This window comes from Cydia pomonella, chromosome 22, assembly GCF_033807575.1.
Source record: "Cydia pomonella isolate Wapato2018A chromosome 22, ilCydPomo1, whole genome shotgun sequence".
NCBI classification, from domain to species: Eukaryota; Metazoa; Arthropoda; class Insecta; order Lepidoptera; family Tortricidae; genus Cydia; species Cydia pomonella.
In genome coordinates, this window is record NC_084724.1 from 5,742,530 (window position 1) to 5,768,706 (window position 26,177).

The 26,177-nt window shown below is 39.0% G+C and overlaps 2 protein-coding genes across 3 annotated transcripts in view; one reads left to right on the forward strand and one right to left on the reverse strand.

Annotated features, from left to right (window-relative positions):
• The first annotated feature begins 404 nt into the window (after positions 1-404).
• Positions 405-14,011, forward strand: LOC133530453 (ornithine decarboxylase 1-like). The gene is made up of 9 exons (XM_061868364.1): positions 405-553; positions 1,035-1,152; positions 2,587-2,718; positions 3,128-3,251; positions 4,563-4,739; positions 5,528-5,659; positions 6,456-6,581; positions 11,452-11,660; positions 12,322-14,011. Exons 1-9 carry the CDS (start codon positions 481-483, stop codon positions 12,449-12,451), a joined length of 1,221 nt encoding a protein of 406 aa, XP_061724348.1. The 5' UTR covers positions 405-480; the 3' UTR covers positions 12,452-14,011.
• Positions 14,012-18,615: 4,604 nt separating this feature from the next.
• The window catches only part of LOC133530386 (transmembrane protein 68), a 58,424-nt gene continuing 50,862 nt past the window's right edge, over positions 18,616-26,177 (reverse strand). For both annotated transcript variants that reach the window (XM_061868298.1, XM_061868297.1), the window contains exons 6-7: positions 24,851-25,054; positions 18,616-23,313 (exon numbers count right to left, since the gene is read on the reverse strand). In XM_061868298.1, the coding sequence (XP_061724282.1) occupies positions 23,119-23,313; positions 24,851-25,054 (399 nt within the window). In that variant the 3' untranslated portion in view covers positions 18,616-23,118. The remainder of the gene's footprint in view (positions 23,314-24,850; positions 25,055-26,177) is intronic.

Here is a 26,177-nt window from a genome sequence, read left to right on the forward strand (position 1 = left end):
GACCTGGGCGAGGTGGCGGCCCGCTACCGGCGCTGGCGGGAGCTCATGCCGCGGGTCGAGCCGTTCTACGGTTAGTACAGTAGGGGTAGGAAGCAGGGAGAGGGGGAGCAGCGCGCGAGATCGTGGAGGGCGGCGCGCAGGAGGACCCCTTCTACATCATGGACCTGGGCGAGGTGGCGGCCCGCTACCGGCGCTGGCGGGAGCTCATGCCGCGGGTCGAGCCGTTCTACGGTTAGTACAGTAGGGGTAGGAAGCAGGGAGAGGGGGAGCAGCGCGCGAGATCGTGGAGGGCGGCGCGCAGGAGGACCCCTTCTACATCATGGACCTGGGCGAGGTGGCGGCCCGCTACCGGCGCTGGCGGGAGCTCATGCCGCGGGTCGAGCCGTTCTACGGTTAGTACAGTAGGGGTAGGAAGCAGGGAGAGGGGGAGCAGCGCGCGAGATCGTGGAGGGCGGCGCGCAGGAGGACCCCTTCTACATCATGGACCTGGGCGAGGTGGCGGCCCGCTACCGGCGCTGGCGGGAGCTCATGCCGCGGGTCGAGCCGTTCTACGGTCAGTTTACAAGGGAGAGCTTGGGGGCTGAGGAACTAGGATTCTTTGGACTGTTTAGTCGGAGATGTTTAACCATGGCATTCTTGCAAAATGGAATAAACCATTTGGCGTAGTAAAATCAATGTTTTCGACATCCATACTTAAGTAATATATTGTTAAAATGGTTTTGGTTTCACAACTACTCTACATTCGTTTAATGGCATAGTGTAGCTGCAGAGAGAGATTACCAGGGGGGTTATAAACTGATTGTATGTAGGGGGGTTACCTCTCTCGGCAGCTGACTGTATACAAACAAGATCCATGATGAACCATGATCTCAATAAAATAATTAACATAGTTTGCACTGTCGCGGCATCTCCTGAACGGGTCTCGTTCCCCATTTCTCCCCATTTGTTGAGATAACTTAGCAGTCTATGTAGAGTATATCTCCATTAAGCTCCAGCATCTCTTAAATTTTTTGACCCAACATGTTTTGTTGCAGCGGTGAAATGCAACGACGACAAGGTGCTCGTGCGCACGCTGGCCGCGCTCGGCGCCGGCTTCGACTGCGCGTCGCGCAACGAGATCGAGCTCATAACTGGCCTTGGAGTTGCGCCCGAGTGAGTACAACCTTAGAATAGATACCCCCTAGAACCTTTAAGAGGAATTTCCTCCTGTGGACGCTCCGGCTGTGGAATGAGCTCCCTGCCGAGGTTCTCCCGAGTGTTTACAACCCATCAGACAGCTCTTAAATATACCAATGTTTGACAGCGAAAGCAAATCGATCTATTCTATCCCTCTCTAACACATGGCGCTTACAACGCGGTCTCTTACTCGCTCACTAGATTGTGCTTTGATGATGAATGATGCATTCGTGAACGGAGCACGCCTAAACGATTATAAAAAATATTGGCTACTTGCGAAGTGCTTGGTGGGGATAAGTAAAGCGATCGCAGCGCATGCAATGGTACAAATTGGCACTAACGAAGATTAGCGTCTTTAAACCTTTTGACCGCCAAAGACGTCACATGACGCGCGCCGCTACAGCCCAATATCAACTTTCATGCGTACCGACAAGGTTTACGATTACGCGCCGCGTACGATAGGCGTGGCGTTCAAAAAGTTAAAATTTCGTACAAGTTAAATGGCTCGAAATGGAACTTTAATTTACAATTAATCCTGAGATATTCATTTAAGTTGTGTGGTGAAGGAGACCATTGTAATCTGTTGAAATACTTAATATAACTAAAGTATTTAATTAGATAATTATTAATACTGTATCCGTGTAAATAGCTTTGCAAATACCATCTTGATCTTTTTGTAGAAGATAAAAACGGGTATAGTAAGTTATCCTTAAAAGATAGCCTTACACCATTCCGGACTTCTTTGTAGCCCAATGAAAGAGATACAATGCTACCATACATATTCAAACGGAAGCGTAAAGCTCAAACGAGGAGCTTAAATGACGATATTTGCTAATTAAGTTCAAGTCATTAGCAAATATCGTCATGTTTCAACCAATTTACACAAAACCTTATCAAATTATACGCCTTAACCTTCAGTAGCTTTCATTGAAATTATGATGATGACGATGATGTTTACTTAATTCTCGCTTAATATCTGTGACAAAATACGCCTGTTGCAACCGCTGTGTGCAGTGGCGCTGTCGTCGTGCACGGTCCCATTTTTACCGACTTCAAGATAAAGAAGATTCTCTCTCGAGAGAGAGAATATCTCTTTCGTCGGGATCTTTTTTTATGCATGTTAGCCGATTTAGTAACACGGCTGAGCCGAATTGAAAAATTTGGTGCCATAAATTTTGATCTGGTTAGGATCTAGTGAAAATATCCTGGAGAAATATAGCGAACTCTTTGATTGTGTACGTTTTATAACTCGTGCATTTTTCTCTCAGAAAGTGACTTGATGAAAATGAACTGCTTAAGTGCTTATAAAGACAATTTTGTTAAATAACTTTCTAACTAAGGATAGAGACTCGAATCCAGTCCCTGCGAATGATACAGCGATAACTAACTGACCTTCTTTTTTGTCCATAGACGCATAATCTTCGCGAACCCAGCCAAGATGGCGTCCCACATCCGCCACGCCAGCGCCGTTGGGGTCGACATCATGACCTTCGACTCGGAGCCCGAGCTGATGAAGATCAAGCAGTACATGCCGCACGCGCAGTAAGTGTATACGTCCTGGACCTTATGCTCATCCAGTAGACCTAAATAAGAACCCAGCCAAGATGGCGTCCTATCGAATGTTCTACAGTCCACAAACTGCGTGGTCAAGATATGTTCGAATATAGGAAATATCGATATTTCATCAGCTGACATCTACAGGAGTCTTTATTTTTCGCAATTTCAGAGTGGATCTCATCTCCAATCGCTATCTCTAAATGTAAGGCGCATTTACATTATATTGCGGTATTTGGAGATAGATTGAATTTTTTTACATCTCTCCCAACGACAATCTAACGCAAAGCAAACAGCAATCGTTTAAAAATACCCGGTAATAATTACGAAATAGAAATATATTTTACACAAACAGCAACCTTGTGTTCTTAACTATAAGGTTGACGTTGTCCCACAGGCTGGTGCTTCGCATCCGCTGCGACGCCGCCGCGGCGCAGTGCCCGCTGGGCATCAAGTTCGGCTGCGACCCCGGCACTGACGCCCCGCGTCTGCTCAAACTGGCTGCAGTTCTCGGACTCGAGGTTAGTTTAACAAGATCGATTGCAGCGCCGTTTAGTTCGGGTGTCTAAATAAGGGAGCATGTTTTTTTCTTAAACTTTACCGTATTAGTATTTATTAGTAGTTAGTATTTATTTGTAAAATTGTAAATAATGTACATATAGTAGTTAATTGTTTTATAAGTCTTACAAATTTAATGTTATAAAATGTAATGTCCCATAGTTCTTATGTCGTTCCCAATATCATGCTTGGACAATGCTATGTACTCCATAATTGTCGTATTATATCAGGTGAAGTACTTTAAGATTATTGTGATGTAACATATGTAATATATACGATGTGGTTGTACTTAATAAATAAAATAAAATAAAATAAATAATCTTCTACCTAAGCATTATCCCGGCCTTTGCCAGGTTCCGCTAAACTTTACCCGTAATATTACAATCAAATATTCTTTGGTTTTACTATAGCTCGTATTTGCCCGGGTGTGAATCTGTTTCTGTCATTTGTCCTCCCCAGATTGATTTACAAAAATAAAGTATCCTATATCCGTCCTTTAGTTTTCTAATTGAAAAATTCTTTAAGTTGTTCAGTAGTAGCATATCACTAAATAACGATCTCTTCCACACACGATGTTGATATCAAGGCTCGGAACCGGTTTTGAAAATAGCGGTAAATACCGGTTTATTTTATAAGAACGCGAACGTTTTAAAAACTTTATTGTACCTTAAATATAATAGGTTAATCGACGAGCGACGAACGACCGGCCGGCCTGGTAGTGTGCACAAAGAAAATGACGGTTTTACGAATGAAACCGAAATTAAAAGGTTTTGCGCCAAGTTCGATTTGAAGTTGGCCCCGAGCCCCTTTGTCTATTGTTAAGTAAAACCGCACGTACCACTACCTGCAAAAAAGGTTCGTATAATTCTAATTGGCACTTGATCGCGAGCTAGTCCAACGCTCAAATAACCAGTGTAGGTGCGCTCTCCGATAACACGCCTTTGTTACGCATCTCGAGGACACACTTTAGTCTGGTTCTGTAGCGTTTAACTCGCCGGCACTCAGTAACCGTAGAGGGACCACACAAGAAATAGCAAATTATGTTTCTATTTGTTCATTTTGAATCTTATTGCAATTTCCTTAGGAGTTGAAATTCAATAACCGGTTAAAATGACCGGACTATTTTTTATGCAGGTAGTAGCACGTGCGGTTTTACTTAACAAAGGACAATGGATAAGCCGTTCAGGGCCAGCTACAAATCTAACGACTATAATTAGCGGTTTGGAAATTGAATCGGTTCCGAGCCTTGTTTGATTTATCTTTTTACCCGTCAGGTGATCGGCATCTCGTTCCACGTGGGGTCCGGCTGCGGCGAGACGGAGGTGTACGCGCGCGCCATACAGTACTGCCGCGCGCTGTTCACGCTCGGCGCCACGCTCGGCCACGCGCGCATGCGCCTCGTGGACATCGGCGGCGGCTTCCCGGGCGGGACGCACTCCAGCATCAAGGAGGTGTGTTGTAAACTGAACTAAAGAAAAAGTGGTGCTCCCGTATCAAAAAAGTATGTTGTATAGTATAGCAATGGCTTCTTATCTAGAGCAAAAAGACATTAATGTTATAGTATTTTTAGTTAAAAAAAAAACAAATGAATAATACCCATTTTTATATTTATTGACTGTAATGTTTGAAGTAAGATTTCGTATACCAAACTATAATTGTGTACTTTTCATGTATGGGCTCCCCATCTCAACTATAATATTCATTTCGATACGCTGTAGTCAACTATAAAAACCAATCAATCACGTGCCGCTGCGCTCCCATAGAAACGCGATTATTGTCGCCCATTTATGTCTTTTGTACTACATTTTTGTCTACTAAGATACCAATTTTCATGAATTATTTAGGTTTTATAGTAAAAAAAGTATTATTTTACTTGACTCGTAGAAAAAGTATTGTAGACAATAGTGATATAATCAAGCTTTCCAATCTCGCACCATAATTAGGCTACTCAGCAAACTTCGTTGCCTAAACACGGTACTCGACTGAGCTCTCTATTATATCAGGATTGTATAAAATTCTATTGAAATGTAGCCAAATACTGGAAATTGCTCACAGCGGGGCCGGGCCCAAGCTGCCGGAGACCAGGGCCGCAGAGAAAGGAACCGACGTACTATCCGCGCCGTGTCCAAGATCACCGCCTTCTGCATCTGACCCTTAACCAGCGAGAGCCTCTCCAGGTGTTGGTCGAGACTTCGCTATGAGCCCGTTCACTGGCACTACAAAATTATTATTGTTGCAGGTGTCCCTGGTGATCAATGAAGCCGTGGAGACCCACTTCCCGGACCGGAACGTCCGCATCATCGCTGAACCAGGCCGGTACTTCGCGGCGGCTGCCTACTCGCTCGCCGTCATGATCCACGCCAAGCGAGAGGTAACTACAGCTGTCTCTGTCTACCGTCTATTATCTGTGACAGATCATGGAACCCTGGAGACTCACTTCCCGGACCGCAACGTTCGCTGAACCAGGCCGGTACTTCGTGGCGGCTGCCGCACGCCAAGCGAGAGGTAACTACAGCCGTCTCTGTCTGCCGTCTATTATCTGTGACTTGTCTCTGGTGATCATGGTATCCTGGAGACCCACTGGACACCACACGGCACGTACGGTAAAATAACCTAAAATATTGGATATAAATGGAAAGTAGAGTAAATAACTCGGGCACAACTGGCCCATTTTATCCTCGACCTGTATCAGTCTTCGCTTAATTGCCTCAGTTGTATAATCTACTATTGGCCCCCAAAAGATGTGTAAAACGACTGGTCGTGCCCGGCTCTCATACTACACTTCCCCAAGATCTTGCTTTCTCCTACATTATGCCTTTTCCTACTGTGTATCCCGTGTCCATCGCTCGCTTACTGCCAAGTCTGACCAATTAGAGTTATTTCGACGACTTTGATTCTAATTTGGTCTCAATTTGGCATTCTATTTCACCAAAGTAAACCAAACGCACTTATGCCGCCTGCGTGTAAGCTATAAAACATATCCTATAGAGTATAGACGCTCGCATATCGATGAATATGTGTTTAAAGTTACACCAAGGTAAGTTGACAGCGATTTTGATAGTGTTATTTTAAACACTTGCACAGTATGGGCTTTCAAAATAACTGCCAATTAAGCTTGGTTTAAGTCTACCAACTTTAAAGATTCCTATGATATTTTTTTATATCAGATCGTGACCAAAGACGCTAGCGGCGAGGACGAGACGCACACCATGTACTTCATGAACGACGGCGTGTATGGCTCCTTCAACTGCGTGCTCTACGACCACCAGCAGGTCGAGGCCACCACTCTTTATGTGAGTATCTCGCATATTATCAAACTGTACGACCACCAGCAGGTCGAGGCCACCACTCTTTATGTGAGTATCTCGCATATTATCATACTGTACGACCACCAGCAGGTCGAGGCCACCACTCTTTATGTGAGTATCTCGCATATTATCAAACTGTACGACCACCAGCGTCGAGGCCACCACTCTTTATGCGAGTATCTCGCATACTCTTACATATGTGTGCGTGAGGCTGCGTCCACACGCTGTTAATTGTTTAAATATATGCGAGTGCGCTAACGGCCGTCTGTGGTTTTACTCGCTCCTATCCCGTATTTATCACATACTATCAAACTTTTTTTTTTTTTGAACGCCAAGAACACAAAGTCATTGCCTATGGACAACTATAGGTGTTATGGCGGACGCTGTCAAAGTAACCTTCACACTTTCCAGTTTTCTCGCTTACGGTCGGGATGTAGGCGTGTCAGTGACGTTTGTTTATGACAGAGCGTTCAAAAGGTTAATAATGCTTAGGTTTGACGACCTGTCTACGAAGCCGATGGTCCCGGGTTCAAATCCTGGTAAGGGCATTTACTCATGTGATGACCACGGATATTTGTTCCCGAGTCATGGGTGGTGTATGGGTGTATGTATTTAAGTATTTATATATTATTATTATTATAGCCTCATTTATTCCTTAATAAATTAGAATACATTTCAATGCATAACAATTCGTAAATCATTTCACATGAAAAATAATTTAGATTGGCAATTTCACAATTCATAGATAGATAGATAGATAGAATACTCTTTATTGGCACACCTCAGTAAAAATATACAAGAAAAATAAACCAGCTCATATTAACAGTAACTTATATAAATTATTTATCTAATTTCATCTTAATTAAGAGCAATTCCTAGCTGAGCAACTTTTCAAATCTCGAATTTTTGAAGCTATGTTTCTGTCGCGCTGCGGTGGGCGGGAGCGGAAGCTATCTAAGTGTGAGTGCGCGCACACAGATGCGAGCCGAGCGCTCGCTCATTGCGCGTCGTTCCGTTGAGATTGCCGGCGAGCCGGCCGGAATTCATCCTGCGCTGTCCAACGCAAGTTGCTTTTGATGTTATCACATAATATTGTTTTTAATTATTATATTATACTGTATCTATTAATTACTATTTAAATAAAGACTGCAAAAAAGAATGATTGATGAGTTGGGTGTGATCATGGTGTGTTGTGAAATTTTGTAAGTAGGTATACAATCTAAATAGTAGTAGTAGTACGATGGGCTAAACTTGTGCCGTCTTATTGAAGAACGTATCGCAATGACAATCTGGGTAAGGTATGTTGGGATAATGCCGGACAATTTTGGAACCAATTGAGAGAACTCGCGAATTTTTTTTTTCTAGGTCGTGTCAGATTCTTGAAGTACGCAGCAAATCGTTAAATAATAACCGTAGATTCGGCCTGAATTTTAGTAATCTTCAATATATAAAGGTTTTAGTTTTGTACATGTGTAAAGATGAGACCTACTTTTTTTAGAGTAACGAGTGTTTTGCCATCAAGGGGTAACATCGGATGGCGAATAAAATTTGCTTTTAATGGAAAGAGAATAAGGTATCACAAAAAATAGGTCCGGTGTTTAGCCTTCTACGTATCTAAATTGCAGCCAACAATACAAACTTAGAAGTTGTCATCGAATGTTCTATTTTTCGTATATTTGTATCCGATCTTAACCCTGATACAAAAACTTGGTAAAATTGTGGCTCTCAAATATGGATACTTATGTCATAAGGCAATTTGATAAGTAAACAATGTGCTAACAATTGCGATTTTGACGGTAAAATATTGCAATTATATACATAGTTGATATACAATCTTTTTTTGGATAAAATGTAAGGATCGTATGCAAAGAGTAAAGTCAATATATAGGAAAAGAGAGCCCTCTTGAAGCATTTTAAGGAAAATAATTTCGAAGTGCTATCTCTATTTTGTATCCGAAACTAACTATATATGTGTGCGTTCACATCTACATATGCATCCGTATGTGTAGGTACTTTCGTACTACATAATCTGTGACTTATGTCTCAGTCTGACCTAGAACTCTTTGATGTGCTCATAACTGACTTGCCTGGTTCCCAACTGAGCGTTTCTTCTTTGACCTTAATATCCAACTGGACGTGAATTCAAGATATTCCGAAGGTAAAGTAAGGACAGGTATAGTGTATATTAAGATAATTGGATAGGATATATTAAGTGATATCTGGTGATGTAGTTTGCATAATCGGAAGTCAGCTTTACGGAAAAGTATGTTATCGGATCCCATTAATAGAATCTTTACTAATGTTAACTACATTTCTAAGTGTTGCCCCCCTGATCGTATGTTATTATTACTTAATTCCTTTTTGAAAGTTGAAAACAAAATTTAAATTTTGAAACTTTTAGGTCCTGTATTTTTAATCATTTCCATATAGTATTTAAATATTCATTTCATTGCGAAAACTTGCTTATTTGCTATCTATTTTACTAGATTTTGTTATAAATTCAACATGTATAATGATCCCTATACAATACAAATATTCTTTATTACACACCTCAATAAAAGAAAACAATACAAAAGAAAACAGAAACATAAGCACAGGTAAACAACATCGGTCTAATTAAAAAGCAATCTCCAGGCAACCTTTGGGTAGCGGAAATTAAAAAAATTATAATGTCAGTAAGTGGGTGTACATACATAACATATACATACAAAATAGACTGCCAAAATGTTTTCCTTTTGATTTACCGTCGCGTTGGTACTGGGTAATAAATTAATAATAACGGTACGAAAGTGTGATCAAGAAAACAATAAATGTGATAATTAAGTAGGTAATTAGGTAAATTGAAGAAAATTGAAAGTTTGAAAATCACTGTTGTTTTTAAATGGATAAAGATCGTATTGTTTCTTTCCGATCTTTACCTGGAAGGGTCAAAATCGGATATCGGTCTACAGCAATCCTAGGTCTGTTTTTGATTGGATTGTTTTATAAATAAACATCTAAAACGAAATTATACATTAACATAATTTCATCACAATACACAAAATAAATTACAGGGCGAAGATCGGATACACGAAATTTACCTTGCTCTATGTGATTTGATTGTGCATAGCACAAGCCCGACATCCCTGAGCGGCGCGGGGGCAGTCGAGGCAATGAAATGGCGTCTTACACAATGTTGCCAACATTAAAAAATAAAGCCAAATTAGGGAGAAATGAATTTGCTACGTTCTTCACCCACATCCGGTATAACCCCAACATACCTTAATCGTTGAACCGCCGCATTTCAAAATGGCCCTTATTTTGATATCGGCTAGCCGTAATGTAAATTTGCTATCTAGTGGTTTACTTGTGACGCACAAGTGTGAGCAATGCAAGACAATCAAATTGTTAATGGGTATTTATGATGTTTTAATCAAAATAAGCAGGTTGTACCTATTATGTATGTGAATGTCATCTCGCCTTGTGTGGTAGGGCACAGCACAGCAGATGTCATTCCAGATGTAGAGCAGAGCCCAACTGGGGAAGTACCTCCACCTTACAGAAAACCGCAGCCAAATAACACTTGACCCTACTCATAGTGTTGTGTTCCTGCCGGTGAGTAAGGTTGAGCCGGTGAGCTCAACGAGGAGGGTGGGGTTAGGGTCGGCAACGCGCATGTAACCCCTCTGGAGTTGCAGGTGTACATAGGCTATGGAGACTGCTTACCATCAGGCAGTCCGTATGCTTGTTTGCCACCGACGTAGTATAAAAAAAAATATCCTACTTAATAGCTTTATTTACAGGCCTTTAATAGTAAAAATTACTAAACATAAGCACTACATGACCTGCAATGTAAAAAAATACAAAAAAACAGTTTGAAGTGACAGGCCATTACGGGTACATTTTAGAATAGAATAGAATATAAATCTTTATTACAAAACCATGGTACATAATGAAAACACATGGCACCCTTTTCTTAGAACTACGTGGTATTTTGGTTATATTACGGCGATCGATTGTTGGTTGTTGGTGTATTTTTTTCTCATTTTAACCATTAACATGTTATGCCCTCTCACTCACTCACTATTCCTTCTGTGTACGTATATTTAAAAACTGTCTCCGCCTCCAATTCGTGCGATAAGAACAACTGCAGCTCGGACTGAAATTCACACGCAAAAAACTCAAAAATCGAGGTTTCGCTCTCGACTGTTTCCTCCTCCAAAACGCAATCAATCTTCATGAAATTTTGGAAACTGCAAGAGGAAGAAATAATCTATGCCGCTATGTTTTGATTTTTTGGATATTTTTTGTCATATTTGTATACTGTGCCTTTTTTTTACAGCCAATTCAATTTAGCCGTTTTTGCGATTTTCGAGGCGCTGTATCTTTTTTCAAAATAAAATAATCCAAAAAAGCAAAACATAGCGGCACAGATATTGATGATATTGATCTTATTTGAAAAAATCACTGCTCTAGGTTAAAAATCCAGGGAGGAATCAGTCGAGAGCGTTTGTATGGAAAAATCGCAACTAGGAATTCCTCTTAATTAAATCAATCATTAAATTTTACTATTAAATATATAATATTTAATATTATTATATATCGTTATCTGAGTACCTTCGACACAAACCTTATTGAGCTTACTGAGGGACTTAGTTAATTTGTGTAATAATGTCCTATTATATTTATTTATTTAATACGAGTTGTACTAAGCAATTTAAATTGAATTTAATCATAGTATTTATAGTGCTTATTTAGTTCGATGAAATTTAAATCATATTCAATTGAAACATACCTGCATTTATTTTGTTTCTAAACAAAACAAAATGTACCCTATTAATGATAAATGCGTAACATTGATCGTTTGGTCGTCCAGCCGCACACGGAGAAGCCGCTGGCGTGCTCGGTGTGGGGCCCGACGTGCGACAGCCTGGACTGCGTGCTGCCGGCCGCGCGCCTGCCGCCGCTGCCCGTCGGCGCCTGGCTGCTGTTCCGCGACATGGGCGCCTACACCATGCCGGTGGCCTCGCCCTTTAACGGGTTCCCGCTGCCTAAAGTGCGAACCCTTGTGGACCATCGGCTGTGGTAAGGATTTCATTCATAATGTGTCTATGATTTTTTTTAGCTCGGTGTATATACTGCTCCGCCCGTTCCAGTGAGTTCCTGACTGTTTCTTGACATGGAAGCTTATACCATGCCCGTGGCGTCATCTCGTGGATCGTGGATTATCGCTTGTGGTTAGTACATATCGGTGTTGCCTAACCCTGCCTAACACTAACCCCCTTATTCATAAACGTCTACTAAAGTTGACAAGCCGCTAATAATCGTTTGTAACTTTGGTAGACTTTTATGAATAAGGGGGTAAAACGATAAGTTTTAACCGTTACGACAATTGTTAAAATATTTTAAAACTAATCGTTTTATTTAATGTAATTTCCAAACCGTTTTAAACTTGAGGAATGATAGTTTTAGTGTTGATCTGTGAAATGAGATTTTAATATTTCGGTTGAAGTTTTTTGCAGGTTCTACCGGCATAGGTTGCCCTGACAATTCTAACTGTAGTGTCGTCAAATTAATATTCTTAACTTCATTTTATAACCCGGATGATAGCTTTCAACTCTCATAGATCATATTCTTTTTCATTTCTCATAGTCAAAAGTTCGAAAAATCGCGACATCGGTTCCGTCTTGGTATGTTAGTGTCAGTGGTCTGACGACAGATGTATTCAGTAGATATTTGTCCGCAGGTCGGTGCTGAAGGGGCTGTGGCCGCTGGCGGAGTCCCAGTTCGAGCCGAACCTGGGCCGCGTGCCGGCGCCGCAGCCGCCCTCGCCGCGCGGGGAGCGCCGCGTCTTCGTCGAGTGCGCGCTCAAGTGAGCCCCGCCCGGGCGGCCGGTTTAGAGAAACACTCCACACTGTTTAGAGTGAACAAACTTTACTTTCGGTTTCTTATTCCAAATTCCAGGTTAAGTGAGGTTCAATAGAAAATGCAAGTAAAGTAAACGAACCAATTTACCTTCAATTCTTGTTAATCTCGCACAGTTTATATACTTAAATCTTTTTATTTATATCAACTACTTGTGAAAATATATCTCCATTATTAATATTTCAATGAAAACAACTATAGTAAAACTTTTAAGTTGTATGTCAAATGCTAACATTTTCTATTGAACCTCACTTTACTGATTGGCATTCGTATCTTATGTCGAAACTTGAGGTATCTATACCGATACCGTATATCTGAGCGTCAAAAGAAAAAACGATAATATTTTACTGTAATAGTTTACGTACGTAAAAAAGACAAAACACTGGCCCGATAGTGGTGGTCGGAATTAGAAAAAGTAAATTAAGAAAATTGTCTTTATTTTTCATAAATATTACTGTAAATGAATGTATCATCGAAAAAAGAATTTTCAATTCATCCAAAAATATTAGACACATCAAAACAGCGTATTCTAAAAATAAAGTTCTGGTTATATACCTTTAATCCAGTCCCAATTCTCTAAGCTAGGGAACTCCAAAATACTTGCCGCAGGCCATATCCGACCTTCAAAATGGGCTCACATAAAAAAGCGAGGCTCAATTTTAATCCACGCGAATTTACCTGAAGTACCTATAGTATGCTCGAGTCAAGAAGTTGTGGAAACCCTGTTTTAATCTTCAAGTTTGTTCACTCTATACATATGAATTTTTAATTTCATTCTAATTATTTCTTACGGTTCCTTTGGGGTATTCAATTCACCTATTTTATATAGTTTAAATAATGCATTTTATAAATTTTATGTCACACCCCGTGTTACATTTGCGTGTTTTATTAGGTATATTATGGAATTGTTTTGTTAAATTTTAAAATTCGTTTTTGTCAATGATATCAAAATGAATTAACAATTTATATGTTTGACATTTTTTTGTAAAAAAAAAAACATTTGTTACAATATGTAAGCACTCAATTTGTGAAAGCAGATACATATGTTAAACTGTCTTGTTCAATACATTAGTTAGTTGGAATAAGGCGTAAAAAATCCAGTGATATTTGGGTATAAAAATCAACTTTGATGAAATAATGTCTAAAATGAATATTCTTATGAATGTAAAACATTATTCCAGCTAATTAAGCTAATATTTCGATATCCCCATTGGCAATCATTGTAATAAATGATACATTGATGTACCCATTATAGCTGTAGGTTCGCGCTTGACTCATCCGCACTTTAATCGTCATATTTCATATAATATTAATACTTTTTATCACAATTTTTTTTATGATTTTACTGCCGAAATGTATTTGAAGCTTTTTAAATTTTTAACGTAGACTTAGACATTCCTTTGTATGAAATTTAAAAGTGATAGTTTCGTAAAGTTGGTAGTGCCGTGTCCTGTAACCACGATGTTTCGCAATTAATGTTTTATCTCAATATATGTTGCAATTGGAAAATACGTTATAATTTTATTTTTGGTAAGATTTTTTCCTCAAGGCCCTCTTTTGTTTCAATTTTTTCTCGTAAGTAGTCTAATTTCACCGACTTATGTACATATCCTATAGTCGCGCAGTTGACAAACAGTCGCTTAGAAACAGAGGGCCTACCGCGAACCACGTTCGACGTGTTGCCTCCCTGTCACACTTACGTACGAATTTACAAGTGCGACAGAGAGGTAACACGTCGAACGTGGTTCGCGGTAGGCCCTCTGGAGGTAACAGCAACGATCCGGGTTCGATGCCCGGAAGTGAATTTAGATATATTACTCATTGTTTTTTTTTTGCACTTCAATTTCATACTTTTTGTATTTGTTAATCAATAATATACTACGTTTGTCGATAGTAATATACTTCGTTCCAACCGTGTGTTCCACGACACTCACCTTATATGGACTTCTGCAGCGGAAGCCTTGATATTGATAATTTTGTTCATCTGACCTCGTCTCAACCCCGTTCCCCAAATATCGGGTGGCATATACTTACCTACTTTAGGTACTCTTTGGATGGCATTTTTTATAAAACGACTTGTCATATTAAATAACCAAAACTCACTAATTACTACCACAAATTCAAAGCCATAATGAACCGTCGTAGTATCAAAACAAGGTTGTTAGTGTTCCGTACAAAACTTTGTTCACGGAACACTTATGGAATAACTTGTTGTCAAATATTTTTTGTGAGTAAAGTGTCAGTTTTTGGTGTCACCTGAGGAATACTTCACATAAATTCGGGTTAATACCAGTAGTTATCATCAAGTTGTTACCAGTGGTGACAACTAGGAATTTTTATCCCGCCTTTTGCCAGTAGTAGTCATTGCATGCCAATCTACAATATTATGTACTTACCTATAGGTAGAACTAACGCGTTATAAGAAAAATCAAGGTAATTTATGTCGCATTATATTTGAGTCGCCTGTGTTAATAGTTAAAAGGAATCATTTATTAGAATAAATATCAATCGGATGACATTTTCCACTAAAAGGCTGATGATTAATATAGCTAATGTTGTTTTTATAATGGAATAAAAGACGTGACGGAGGCATTCATTGTATTCAAGCCAAGCGAATGATGCCTGCCTAATAGCGCGAACAGTCACTAGAAAGAAAAAAATGTATCGTGTAAGATATATATAAAATACCTGTAACGTAACAATGGGAAAGCGTCATCTGTGTTATATTTTCCTTTTATTAGTGACAGTTTGCTACGGTAAGGAGCAAGTTTATGAACAAAACGACAAACCCGAGCTGCACAAATGCGTTACTATGATAATACAGCGAATCGAAGTCGGAGATGTAACCGATATTACTTTAATCAATGTCGACGTGGAGCTGGTTAAGGCGCTGCACCTCTTGCCGTACCCCGCGAGGTTCGTCTCCAGAACATTCTACTGGCCAAACGATACTCTGTTCAACAACGTCTATGTCATTCAGTGCGAGGACATTTTCGTATTCGCACAGGGACTGGACTCAGTCAGACGAGACCCTTTTTGGAATCCGCGAGCGAAATTTATAATTATCATCGAGAACTCGGAAGATAACCTTCAAGAGGTATCGGGTTTTCTTATACATAATCATATTTACAACGTCGCCCTTGTTGCTTACGCCGACGATCGAAGAGTATCGATTTATTCATTTGGTCATCAACGAGACGAATGTGCTAGGCCTAAGACGCTAGAAGTATCTCCTTGTTCGGAAATTCACAATGTAGACATCGATACAATATTTACGTCGGTGACACCTGAGCTCCGAGGCTGTCGTGTAAAATTTGTATCGCACAACTATTGGCCTTTCGTGTCATTTGACGGAAAGCATGCTCTTGAAAATTATTTGTTAGAATTATTCCGCCAGTACGAAGGTATCACAGTCGAACTTGTAAATTTTGGTAAAATTGAAAATCTTGGAGAACGTTTAAGTAACTTTACGTACACGGGCATGTTGCACGAGATAGAAACTTACCACGTGGAAGGAGCTATAGGTGGTTATTCGCTAACTTTTAGTCGAATGTCAAACTTGGATTTCATAGACCCTTACATGGTTAATCGTTACAAAATTGTACTAGCTCGAGCAGAACTACTTAACATGTGGTCGGGTGTTCTAAAACAATTCGGAGTACGAGCGCCATGGACTATTTTTGCAACTTTCTGCATACTTTGTGTAATAGTTACTTTAATGGGAATATTTAAGAAACAACTGAGAGATATGAGTCGGGATATTCTCATCGTTTGGGGTTATTTTTTCAATAATATTAGTCAGAAGAAAGTTAAATCAAGAGTACCTCACAGAATGCTGCTACTTACTATACTTCTGTACGTATTTATACTATCATGCGCTATTCAAGCATCCTTGCTGAGCGCCACGACGCATCCCATTCGAGGTTATCAGCCCAATAACGTCGAAGACGTCGTGTCAGAATACCAATTCATCATCAGCCCCGCAATGTACGCTCACTTACAAGCAAATCCTATTATCGACTTGTCGAACGTCAACGCCACCTGTAGTACAACTTTAGACTGCATGACGAAGGTTATGATGAATGCTAATCAGCGTCTGTTTACGATAGCATCGGACATTTATCACGAAAGTAACATTTGGAAGTTCGCCGATAAGAATGGTGAGCTGAAAATCCATACAATAAGAGAACCGCTTGGAACGCTTCTGCAAACTATGTACCTCCGACGAGGTTCATCTTTAGCGGTACCCTTGAACAGACTACTTGGAAGAGTCCGTTGCGCAGGTTTAATCGATAGGTATGTAAGTAGACTCCATTTTGCCGAACGGCTGAAATACAAATTCAACGCGCGTGGACGGAGAAAGCCAGAAACAGTGCAGGAGCTGAGAGGAGTGTTTATGGTTTTCATTTATGGGTGCTGTATATCTGTTATTACATTTGTACTTGAATATTTGTTATCGATAATTTTCGTTGTTTTCTAGGCTTGTTTAACCGTTTTGACACCAATCCAATGGCGGATATATCCGCATCGTAGGTCTAACGCCGAAGACGGATTAATCCGTCTCAGACCACAGAGCAACATACGTGCATATGCATAAAATTCAATTTCAGTTTTGACACTTCGGTGACGTGGCGTCCGAGTGACAGCTTGTGTTTGACACGGCGTAGAAAATGTTAACCTTTTGAACGTCAGACGACGAAGGAATATGCCGTGCCCCGGACGCCAGGCGATTGCGATTATTTAAGCGAAATTAAACCTTACGGAGTCCCTTGTAAGTCCCTATTGCATTGGCGAAGCTGTCGGTTCCAATTAATTTTTAACAAGCAGAAACGTCTGCCAATGATGCTATTAAGCCCAGAATACATTTAAAAGTGGATATATTACTGCCTTAGGTAAGACTTGAACTCACGGTCTCTGGATCGATACTCCAGCGCTCTACCAACTGAGCAACCAAGCAGAGTGAGTGAGGCCGTGAGTTCGAGGCTCACCGAAGGCAGTAATTTTTTCACTTTTTAATTTATTCTAAGCCTTTCCGATGGCGGTCAAAAGGGTAATCAAGCAACATATTTCCACTGCTGGACATATATATAATAGGCTCCACAGTGCTCAGTCCCTTGCCAGGCTTATCCAACCCTACCTACCTAGTACTTAGTCAGCTTAGTCTAACCCTAAATAAGCTTTCGTATGTCGTCCAGAAATGTATAGTGTCATCAATGAATCTTCTTACGAACGGCATTTAGACGTCATATGAAATGAAATAAAAGTATGAGGTACCTGCATTGATTTATTTTATTTCTTGACATTATTATTGATTATTTTATTTTAAATTGAAAGGTGAACATATTTCAGTAGTTCCCTCCTAGTCAACCGTAAATAATGGCATAAAAATCAAGCATCGATCGAAACATTATTTTTATGCCAAAGTTTACGGAAACCGAATCGTCGGTCGGATACTACTACCGGATCTTATAATATCTGGCGCGACCAAAAGGTTCGGCAGTTTTTGGCCGAAACCGAAGCTTCGGCCAAAGAATGATTTTTATGCCGACTCCGGAATTTGGGTAGGACACTAACTTTCTACTAAATTATTCATTCACAATTATTATTTTTACTATTTAAACAAGGCATACAGTCGAACGTGACTTACCAAAGAGTCCGCAGCAAGCTCGATTTTCCATACAAACAGACGTAGTTACGCTCTCATAACGACAATAGGATAAGGAATGTAATTCGTTTAAGTAGCTTCAGATACCATAGTTAAATTAAAAAATACAGCGAATTTGAGTTTTTTGTACAAAACTTGTTTTTGCTCTATTTCGTTTGTTTTATAAGCTGGAACTATATAAACTTATTAGAGGCATATATATCATGTTATTTTATGTGCAAAGTTTCATTACAATACAACACGTAGTTTTAAAATGAGAACGAATCTCCGTTTGTATGGGAAGGTGAAATTCGGCCGAGCTTGCTACGGACCTTTATACGCTTTATAAAAATTTGGGTGACACCTGAAAAAAATCTGTGAATAAGTTTTGAAAAACATTTAACAAAATTCTTAAAAAATTGAAATTATCGATAAATTGATCCTATAGGAGTTTAAAGAAAATGTGCATACTTGGTTATTAAATGTTTTATAATACAAAAAAAAAAAGATATAAGTTATAATTAACAACAAAAGTACGGTTTTTCTACATCTTGATATTGGATATGACAGTAAAAAGTCTCATTTACTGTATCAATTAACTGATTTAACTTATAAAAAAACTACCTACAAAAACTATTGTGACGTAATAATTTAAATAAAAAACTAAATCTATCTGATATGTCCAAACGTTTTGAACAATGTTCTTACATGGTCCTAATTATTTTAAATAATTTTAAAGGAATGAATATACAGTCCTAATATGGAATACATCCAAAAATACAACTAAAGGCGTTATTACATTAGTCAGATTCAGTCAATATAAGTAAAGGCCTCTACTCACCTTGCAACAAATTGCATGCGATTTTACATACAATGCCGGCAATGTAGGTTCAACGAATTGAATTAATCGATTAAAACCGCAATAGGTATGAAAAACCGCATGCGATTTGTTGCAGGGTCTGTAGAGTTCTTAAAGGTTGAAGAACGAATTTATTCATTTATGTTATAGCGCCATGATAAGACTAATGTAATAGCGCCATAAACTCCATGCTCTAAACATTTAAAATGCTGAGTTTGTCATACTCATATATTTGTACCTGGTTTTCTGACACATTTTTACAAACGTATATATGAATCTATGTTGTATTAAGTAGCTATTATTCGTATATATAGTTGAGGACTAAACGAGATACACGTTAGGCACTATAATTATATATAAATAATGTACTAATTAATGAGTCATAAGATGACCCATAAGAAATCTAGGGACCTATTTAAGTAGTATCATAAACATTTAGCTGATAATATTACGAGATTAATATGGAAGAAATGTAACATTATCACTAATGTTTTATTTAAAATAGGTACCTAGATTTTGTTCTTATTTTTAAGACCTGTGCACGCCGGATGCGTGCGCGTGGATGTGCACGTGATACAGATTATTATGAGAGACGGCACACCGCTTGCGTTACGAGTGCGTGCACGGCTCAAACAATTTCGCGAACGCACACGCACCCGGCACTGGCCTGTAACATTCACTGCCCGCTATGCGGGTTTTTTATCTGGACTTGGCACTAAAAGTGCTATTATATCATAACTTCATAACTCTACTGTTTCCCATACAATCAGTTGTCAACAATATTAAAATATCTATATTTACGCTCTATTTGCACTTTTCATGTGTTATCTAACATTAACCTCCAAAGGCCCAGCCATACAAAAAAAAAATATTAGTGAAATTTAAACTTATAGTGCAGGAAATAGAGTACATTTTGTTTTGCATGAAAATAGAACGAAACAAAACAAATGTTCCAATTAAAAATGATTTAAATTTCATGAAACTGGATTAGTAGGTTCAAACAGCAACAATCTGTCCATCGGTGGACCTTATGCCTTTTGTAATAAAGTCCACCGATGGTCAGCTAACAGTGTGGGTGAGGGTACCATAGCTAGGACCGGGGGCCTTACAGGAGCCAATACAATTATGAATAACATAAGACTCATTTACACGTTTAAGTACTTATTATACTCCGTTTTTTTAAGGTTAGAATTTTTCTAACCTCAAAAGTATTGGTAATTATTATTAAAATCCGTTTCCGTTTTCCGAAATGCTTGAGTTCCTTTGATATCTAATATTGCGGTACAATAATATGTAAACGAAACTATAATTCAGTGCATAGTTACTCGGATTTAATTTCGGAGGGAAAAGTTATGACTACTTTTGAGATTATAAAATTTGTAATCTAAAAAAAACGGGGTATAGAGTAAACTTACGCAAATCTACCTGAATACATACAATCATTCATTCTAAATATCTCATACAAAAGCAAAAAAAACTCGAAAATATACACACACACAACTTATTTATACATTTTGACGAAAAACGTTTCATATATGAGCCGATTTTTTTTTCGTTAGATTTTGATAAAATTTGGTGGATAGATAAAAGTTCCCTATTTTGTACAATATAGTGCAATTCCACCCTTATACCCCGTTTCTTTTTAAGATTAGATTTTTTTAACCTCAAAAGTAGTATTAATTAACTTTCGTTTCTATATTCTAGGGTTCCTATGATATCTCGTATTGTGGTACAATAATTATGAAAATAATATAGTTCTCAAATTTAAGTTTGTAGGAAAAAAGTTACCATTACTTTTGAGGTTATATAATTTTCTATCTAAAAAAAGACGGACTATATGTCCTTAAAATCTTCTTTTGACTTACGAACACGTATGTAATTTTCGTAACCTAACATAAAATTACATACAATTTTTTAATTGTTCGATCCAACCTCTGCAAACCAATTTTATCAAAATCTGGCGAAAAAAAATCGACTGCAAAAGTAAAAAATCGGTCTTACGGCTAGTATGTCCACGTATATCTACAAAATATACACTTATTTAAGAGCACACACATATTCCGAGACACGCAAATATTGAAATATACATTTTGATTAATTGAAACAAGGAAATTACTCCATCACAATAATAGGATATATCTTCTTTTTGTACGGATGCAACATTTTCAAATATTTTGACGGTACATAGTTGGGTAGTTTAACGGTACTATGAAAGGGTGTTTAATCTTTTTGACGCCAGTAACGGATATATCCGCACCGTAGATCCAACGACGAAGACGGATTAATCCGTCACAGACCACAGAGCAACATAGAACTACGTGCATATGCTTAAAGTTCAATTTTTTTTTTGACACTTCGGTGACGTGGCGTCCGAGTGACAGCTTTTGTGTTTGACACGGCGTCGAAGAGGTAAAAGAAATAAATAAATATCAAGGACGATATACATTTGACGTTTGTTCTTTAAAAAAAACGTAAAAATATGGGTAATAATAATTTTTTTGTCACTTCCAGCAGCGCCATCTAAGAAGTCCAAAAGAAACTTTTAATGGCAGCTATGACAGATTTTTTTAGCGTCTGACGTATAACCTAAAATTTTTAATGGTTACTTTCATTGCAATATTAATAATTAAGAAAGTATTGATATAAATTAAAGGTTTAAGTATATAAACTGATGATAAAATCATGATTGTCCACAAAAAGTGCGAGATTACGACGAAATGAAGGCAAATTGGTTACTTTACTTTATTTGCAATTTCAATTGGACTTCACTTTAGTTTTTATACCGAATTTGAAGCTATTTCAGAGTTACGTTTTTTTGTATGGAGATTGTCGGTCCCAGTGTATATCGTCCTTGTCAATAGGAATAAATATTTGGGGACAATTTACGCAGATCGACCTAGCCTCTAAACTAAGCTACTATGGGCAGGGTCAAGGCAGACACAGTGGCTCAGTCGCTTATGGTGAAATTAGGTTGACTTTTTTGTACTGTACCCGGGCTTTTTTCTACCGAGCCACTGTTCCCTCCTTGACCCTAGGAGGCGACGATATAAAAACATATACTGATAAGATAATATAGATAATATAATCTCCTTAAATCAGGAACAAATGATGAATATGTAAATAAATGATCTCACCGGTATTCGAATCCAAGACCTGCTTCGTAGGCACTACTAACTAGACTAGACTAGGAGGCCGTTTTTTATGTATATTTCGTCAGGTGACAAGCAAAACTCACTAATTACCACCATAAGTTCATATCCATAATGAACCATATTAGGTTACTATTAATAAAGTTAATTTTTGTTTAATTATTTTTTAGTAACTAGTGAGTTTTCCTTGTCACCTGACGATTTGTTTGTGAGAAACTAGGCCAGCAAAAGACCTGTTCGTCAGAAAACCTCACAGTTGTTACTAAGCCTTCCTAGCCCATTACCGGCCGTTGTACCCACTTGGTTCGATTTTATATTGTAACTCTACCTAGCAGCATTAGAAAAATGATGGGTTCCTAAAAGTGAGGCCCTAATGGGTTAAAGAGAAATGTCAAATGAAATTTTAACGGACGTTACCTTTAAAAACAACCCTAATAATTAACCCCTCGTTTTACAGAGAATAGGGAATATTACCCAAAACTCCGCGTAGGGGGCGCCACTAGCACAAACAGAGGGTCTACCGCGAAACACGAAAATCAAAATTTCTTTATCACTTTGCAAATTCAAGCGACAAAGGCAGATAACGGAATTTAGATTTTCGCGGTTTTGCGACAGGCCCTCTGTAAACCAACCGCCTTGAGGCATCAATGTCATTCGTAAAATATAATCTGTGAAAACTTGTCAAAAATTGTTTAAGTATGTATAAGTTATTCTATGGTTTATAATATGAATGAACGAAACTTTACTCACGAGAACATATGGTACAGTAGATATCATTAAGTGTACATTATTGACCCCTAACAACAAAATTGATACAACTGATTGCTATTACTGCACTCTGACAGCAGAACATTGCAGTAACTCCCTATTACAATTAATTTTTAAAAACCTTCAAGGTTTCTTGGCAGTCCTGAGGGGTGAAGGCAGTGTGCTCTACTAAATATAACCCTAAGTTACCTACTAATTTTATGAGACTTTAGTTTTGCCGTCGTCGCCGGGGGCGGCGGGGGCGGCGGGCGGCGCGCCGTCGGGGCACTTGCCGGGGGGCGGCGCCTCGGGCCTCCTCTTCGGCAGCTCCACCAGCCTCTCCGTGAGGGCGCGGAGGATGTTGCCTGGCACGGTTTGGTGCTCTTCCACTAGGTCTTCTATCGCTTTTGATACCTGTAATAGGAATGTATTTTAACGTCAAGCGTCCCACAGTCCTAAGGGAACGTACCGTAAGGGGGGAGGGGGTTCAAAATACCACGCTTGATCATAGGGGGGAAGGGGGCTCTTAGGTTTTGGTCAAGTAGTCAATATTCTTTAGAGAAATCTCACGCTTTTTCGAGCTTTATATGGCGCGCAACGTTTAGCGCTTTCGAAACTCACTGGTGGCAACACTGACGCAAATTATTAAAAAATGTTTGAAGTGACATGTGTGAGTCACTACGTGACATCTAAAGGGTGAAAAATGGATCACGTAGTAGGGTCCTTATTTTGTCGAAGTTATATTTTTCGGGCACCCGGTTAATGTTAAATTTACCACAACAAAACCAATGTATTTTTTTCTTTTCGTTGTAAGACGATTACTCGTGAGAGTCAGAATGGCGGGTGTACCTAAATAAAATTAAATGGAAACCATACCATATTTTTGTACCTAATTTGTACTATTTAGTACCTCCTTTTGTACCTCACGGTACTTAAAGTTATCACCAAAAACCAGTACACCCGCCATCCTAACAGTCGGAATTCCCGTGGTTATTGATAAATTCTATAAAAACCAATTTTTTGTACCTTTTTTGTATCTTCATATTCAATTATAATATGAGCCATTTTATTTGTGGTTTCCAAGTTTTACTCATTTATATTTTGCTTGCTATTACACTTTTGCAGGCGTTATAATTTTTCTAGTTATCGATCGCATTTTTAAGAAAAAACTCTAAGGTACAATTATTTTGATTACGCCAGGAATTAGTACCTTTAATGTTTAATCTGTCAAGATCTAATAACTCAGTAAATCATGTCTTAAAAAAGGCTAGGCGCCAATTCAATGACATCTTCCTAAGAAAAATCTTTTTTAAGACATGATTTTCATTTTCTATTTAAGCCAAATCTCATAGAACAAAACTAGAGAGAGGGAAAGCTATGATGGCGCTATCTATGCAGACCTTTGACAGTTGCCAACCCCCATTTGCGAACTTCGGTGTTGGCAGTAGGCCCACAGACTCAATATTCAACGGGCTTCGCCAGAAGCGCGTGTGTGACAAGTTTCACAGGAAAATCTCCGTAGACGGACCTGTAATAATGTCCTACCTTCTTAGCCAACTACTTGCATGGCTGTCAAACTCCGGTAGTATTCGATCGGCTTGACCAGATGCGTAACCAACTCCACAGGGAACCCTCCATACACGGGTGCGAGAGGGACACGTGTAGACGTTATACGTGTCTTACCTTCTTAGCCAACTGCTCCGGCGTCAGACTCTGTTCGTATTTGATCGGCTTCCTCAAGTATGTGACCAGTTTCACAGGGAACCCTCCATACACGGGTGCGAGAGGGACACGTGTAGACGTTATACGTGTCTTACCTTCTTAGCCAACTGCTCCGGCGTCAGACTCGGGGCGTATTCGGACGACTTCCCTAAGTATGTGACAAGTTTCACAGGGAACCCTCAATACACTGGTGCAAGAGGAATACGTGTAGACGTTATACGTATCTTACCTTCTTAGCTAACTGCTCAGGTGTCAAGCTCGGATCATACTCGATCGGCTTCCCTAAGTGTGTGACCAGTTTCACAGGGAACCCTCCATACACGGGTGCGAGCGGGACGCGTGTAGCCGCGTACACGCGACGACACAAGCCGCGCAGCCAGCCGACCGTGCGGAACGCCTCGCGGACGTTGCGGGTCACCATCGGAATTATTGGCTGGAAATAAAAAAAGAAGTTATCGTAATTATTGTAGCATTAGCCGAAATTGCTGAATAAAAAAAAAACTTAAATATGTAGTACTCTTAGCACCATTCAAAGGCCCGTCCTTACATATATGTCAATGGATGGGCACCTTTGCGTCTGGAGTTCTGCGGTTGCTGTAATTCTAGATTTATTGAAGTTTCTCAAGTTTAAACTTATTTTTTGTTTAAATGATCCCTAAGTAAGTAAGTAAGTAAGTGTTTTATTTGTAAATATAGGTAGAGTTACATTGGTGGTCAGTTTATATATGTAAAGTTTCACTATATTTTGCCAAACGGCGTACAAAAACATTAAACTTAATACTAAATACTTACTATACTACTTAGTAATTATTATGTAATCCTACTTACAGCTATGACAATTCAATAATGAATATCAGGTACATATGTAGTTTATAAGAATTGAAATTGTCAAAATATAAAATATAAATTTGTAAATTTGTATCATTACATATAATTCATAATTACAATTCTACAAAATGCATTTTTTTTTCATTACTAAGCTATATATACTGAAGCGCTGGTGGCCTAGCAGTAAGAGCGTGCGACTTGCAATCCGGAGGTCATGGGTTCAAACCCTGGCTCGTACCAATGAGTTTTTCGGAACTTATGGACTAAATATCATTTGATATTTACCAGTTGCTTTTCTGTGAAGGAAATCATCGTGAGGAAACCGGATTAATCCCAACAAGGCCTAGTTTACCCTCTGGGTTGGAAGGTCAGATGGCAGTCGCTTTCGTAAAAACTAGTGCCTACGTCAAATCTTGGGATTCGTTGTCAAGCGGACCCCAGGCTCTCGTGAGCCGTGGCAAAATGCAGGGACAACGCGAGGAAGAAGGACTAATAATATTTTTAATAATAAATAATAATAAATAAATAAATAATATTTGCCGGCTATTTCTACTGTCAAAGTGCGTGTGCCAGAGTATAATTACGAATATTTTAAGGTGCGAACATCAAGCCAACGAACGCCAACGAATGGGTTTCGCTGGCTGTATCCAATGTTTGTAAACCATCCAAATGTGATAGAATTTACACCAGAAGCTCAACAGAATACAATAAAGTTTGCTAAGGATACT

Excerpts from the sequence above, each read along its gene's own strand:
- LOC133530453 (XM_061868364.1), top strand. The coding sequence starts at position 481 with ATGGACCTGGGCGAGGTGGCGGCCCGCTACCGGCGCTGGCGGGAGCTC. Across the intron at positions 554-1,034 it reads GCGGGTCGAGCCGTTCTACG|CGGTGAAATGCAACGACGAC; the intron begins GTCAGTTTACAA and ends GTTTTGTTGCAG. Across the intron at positions 5,660-6,455 it reads TGATCCACGCCAAGCGAGAG|ATCGTGACCAAAGACGCTAG; the intron begins GTAACTACAGCT and ends TTTTTATATCAG.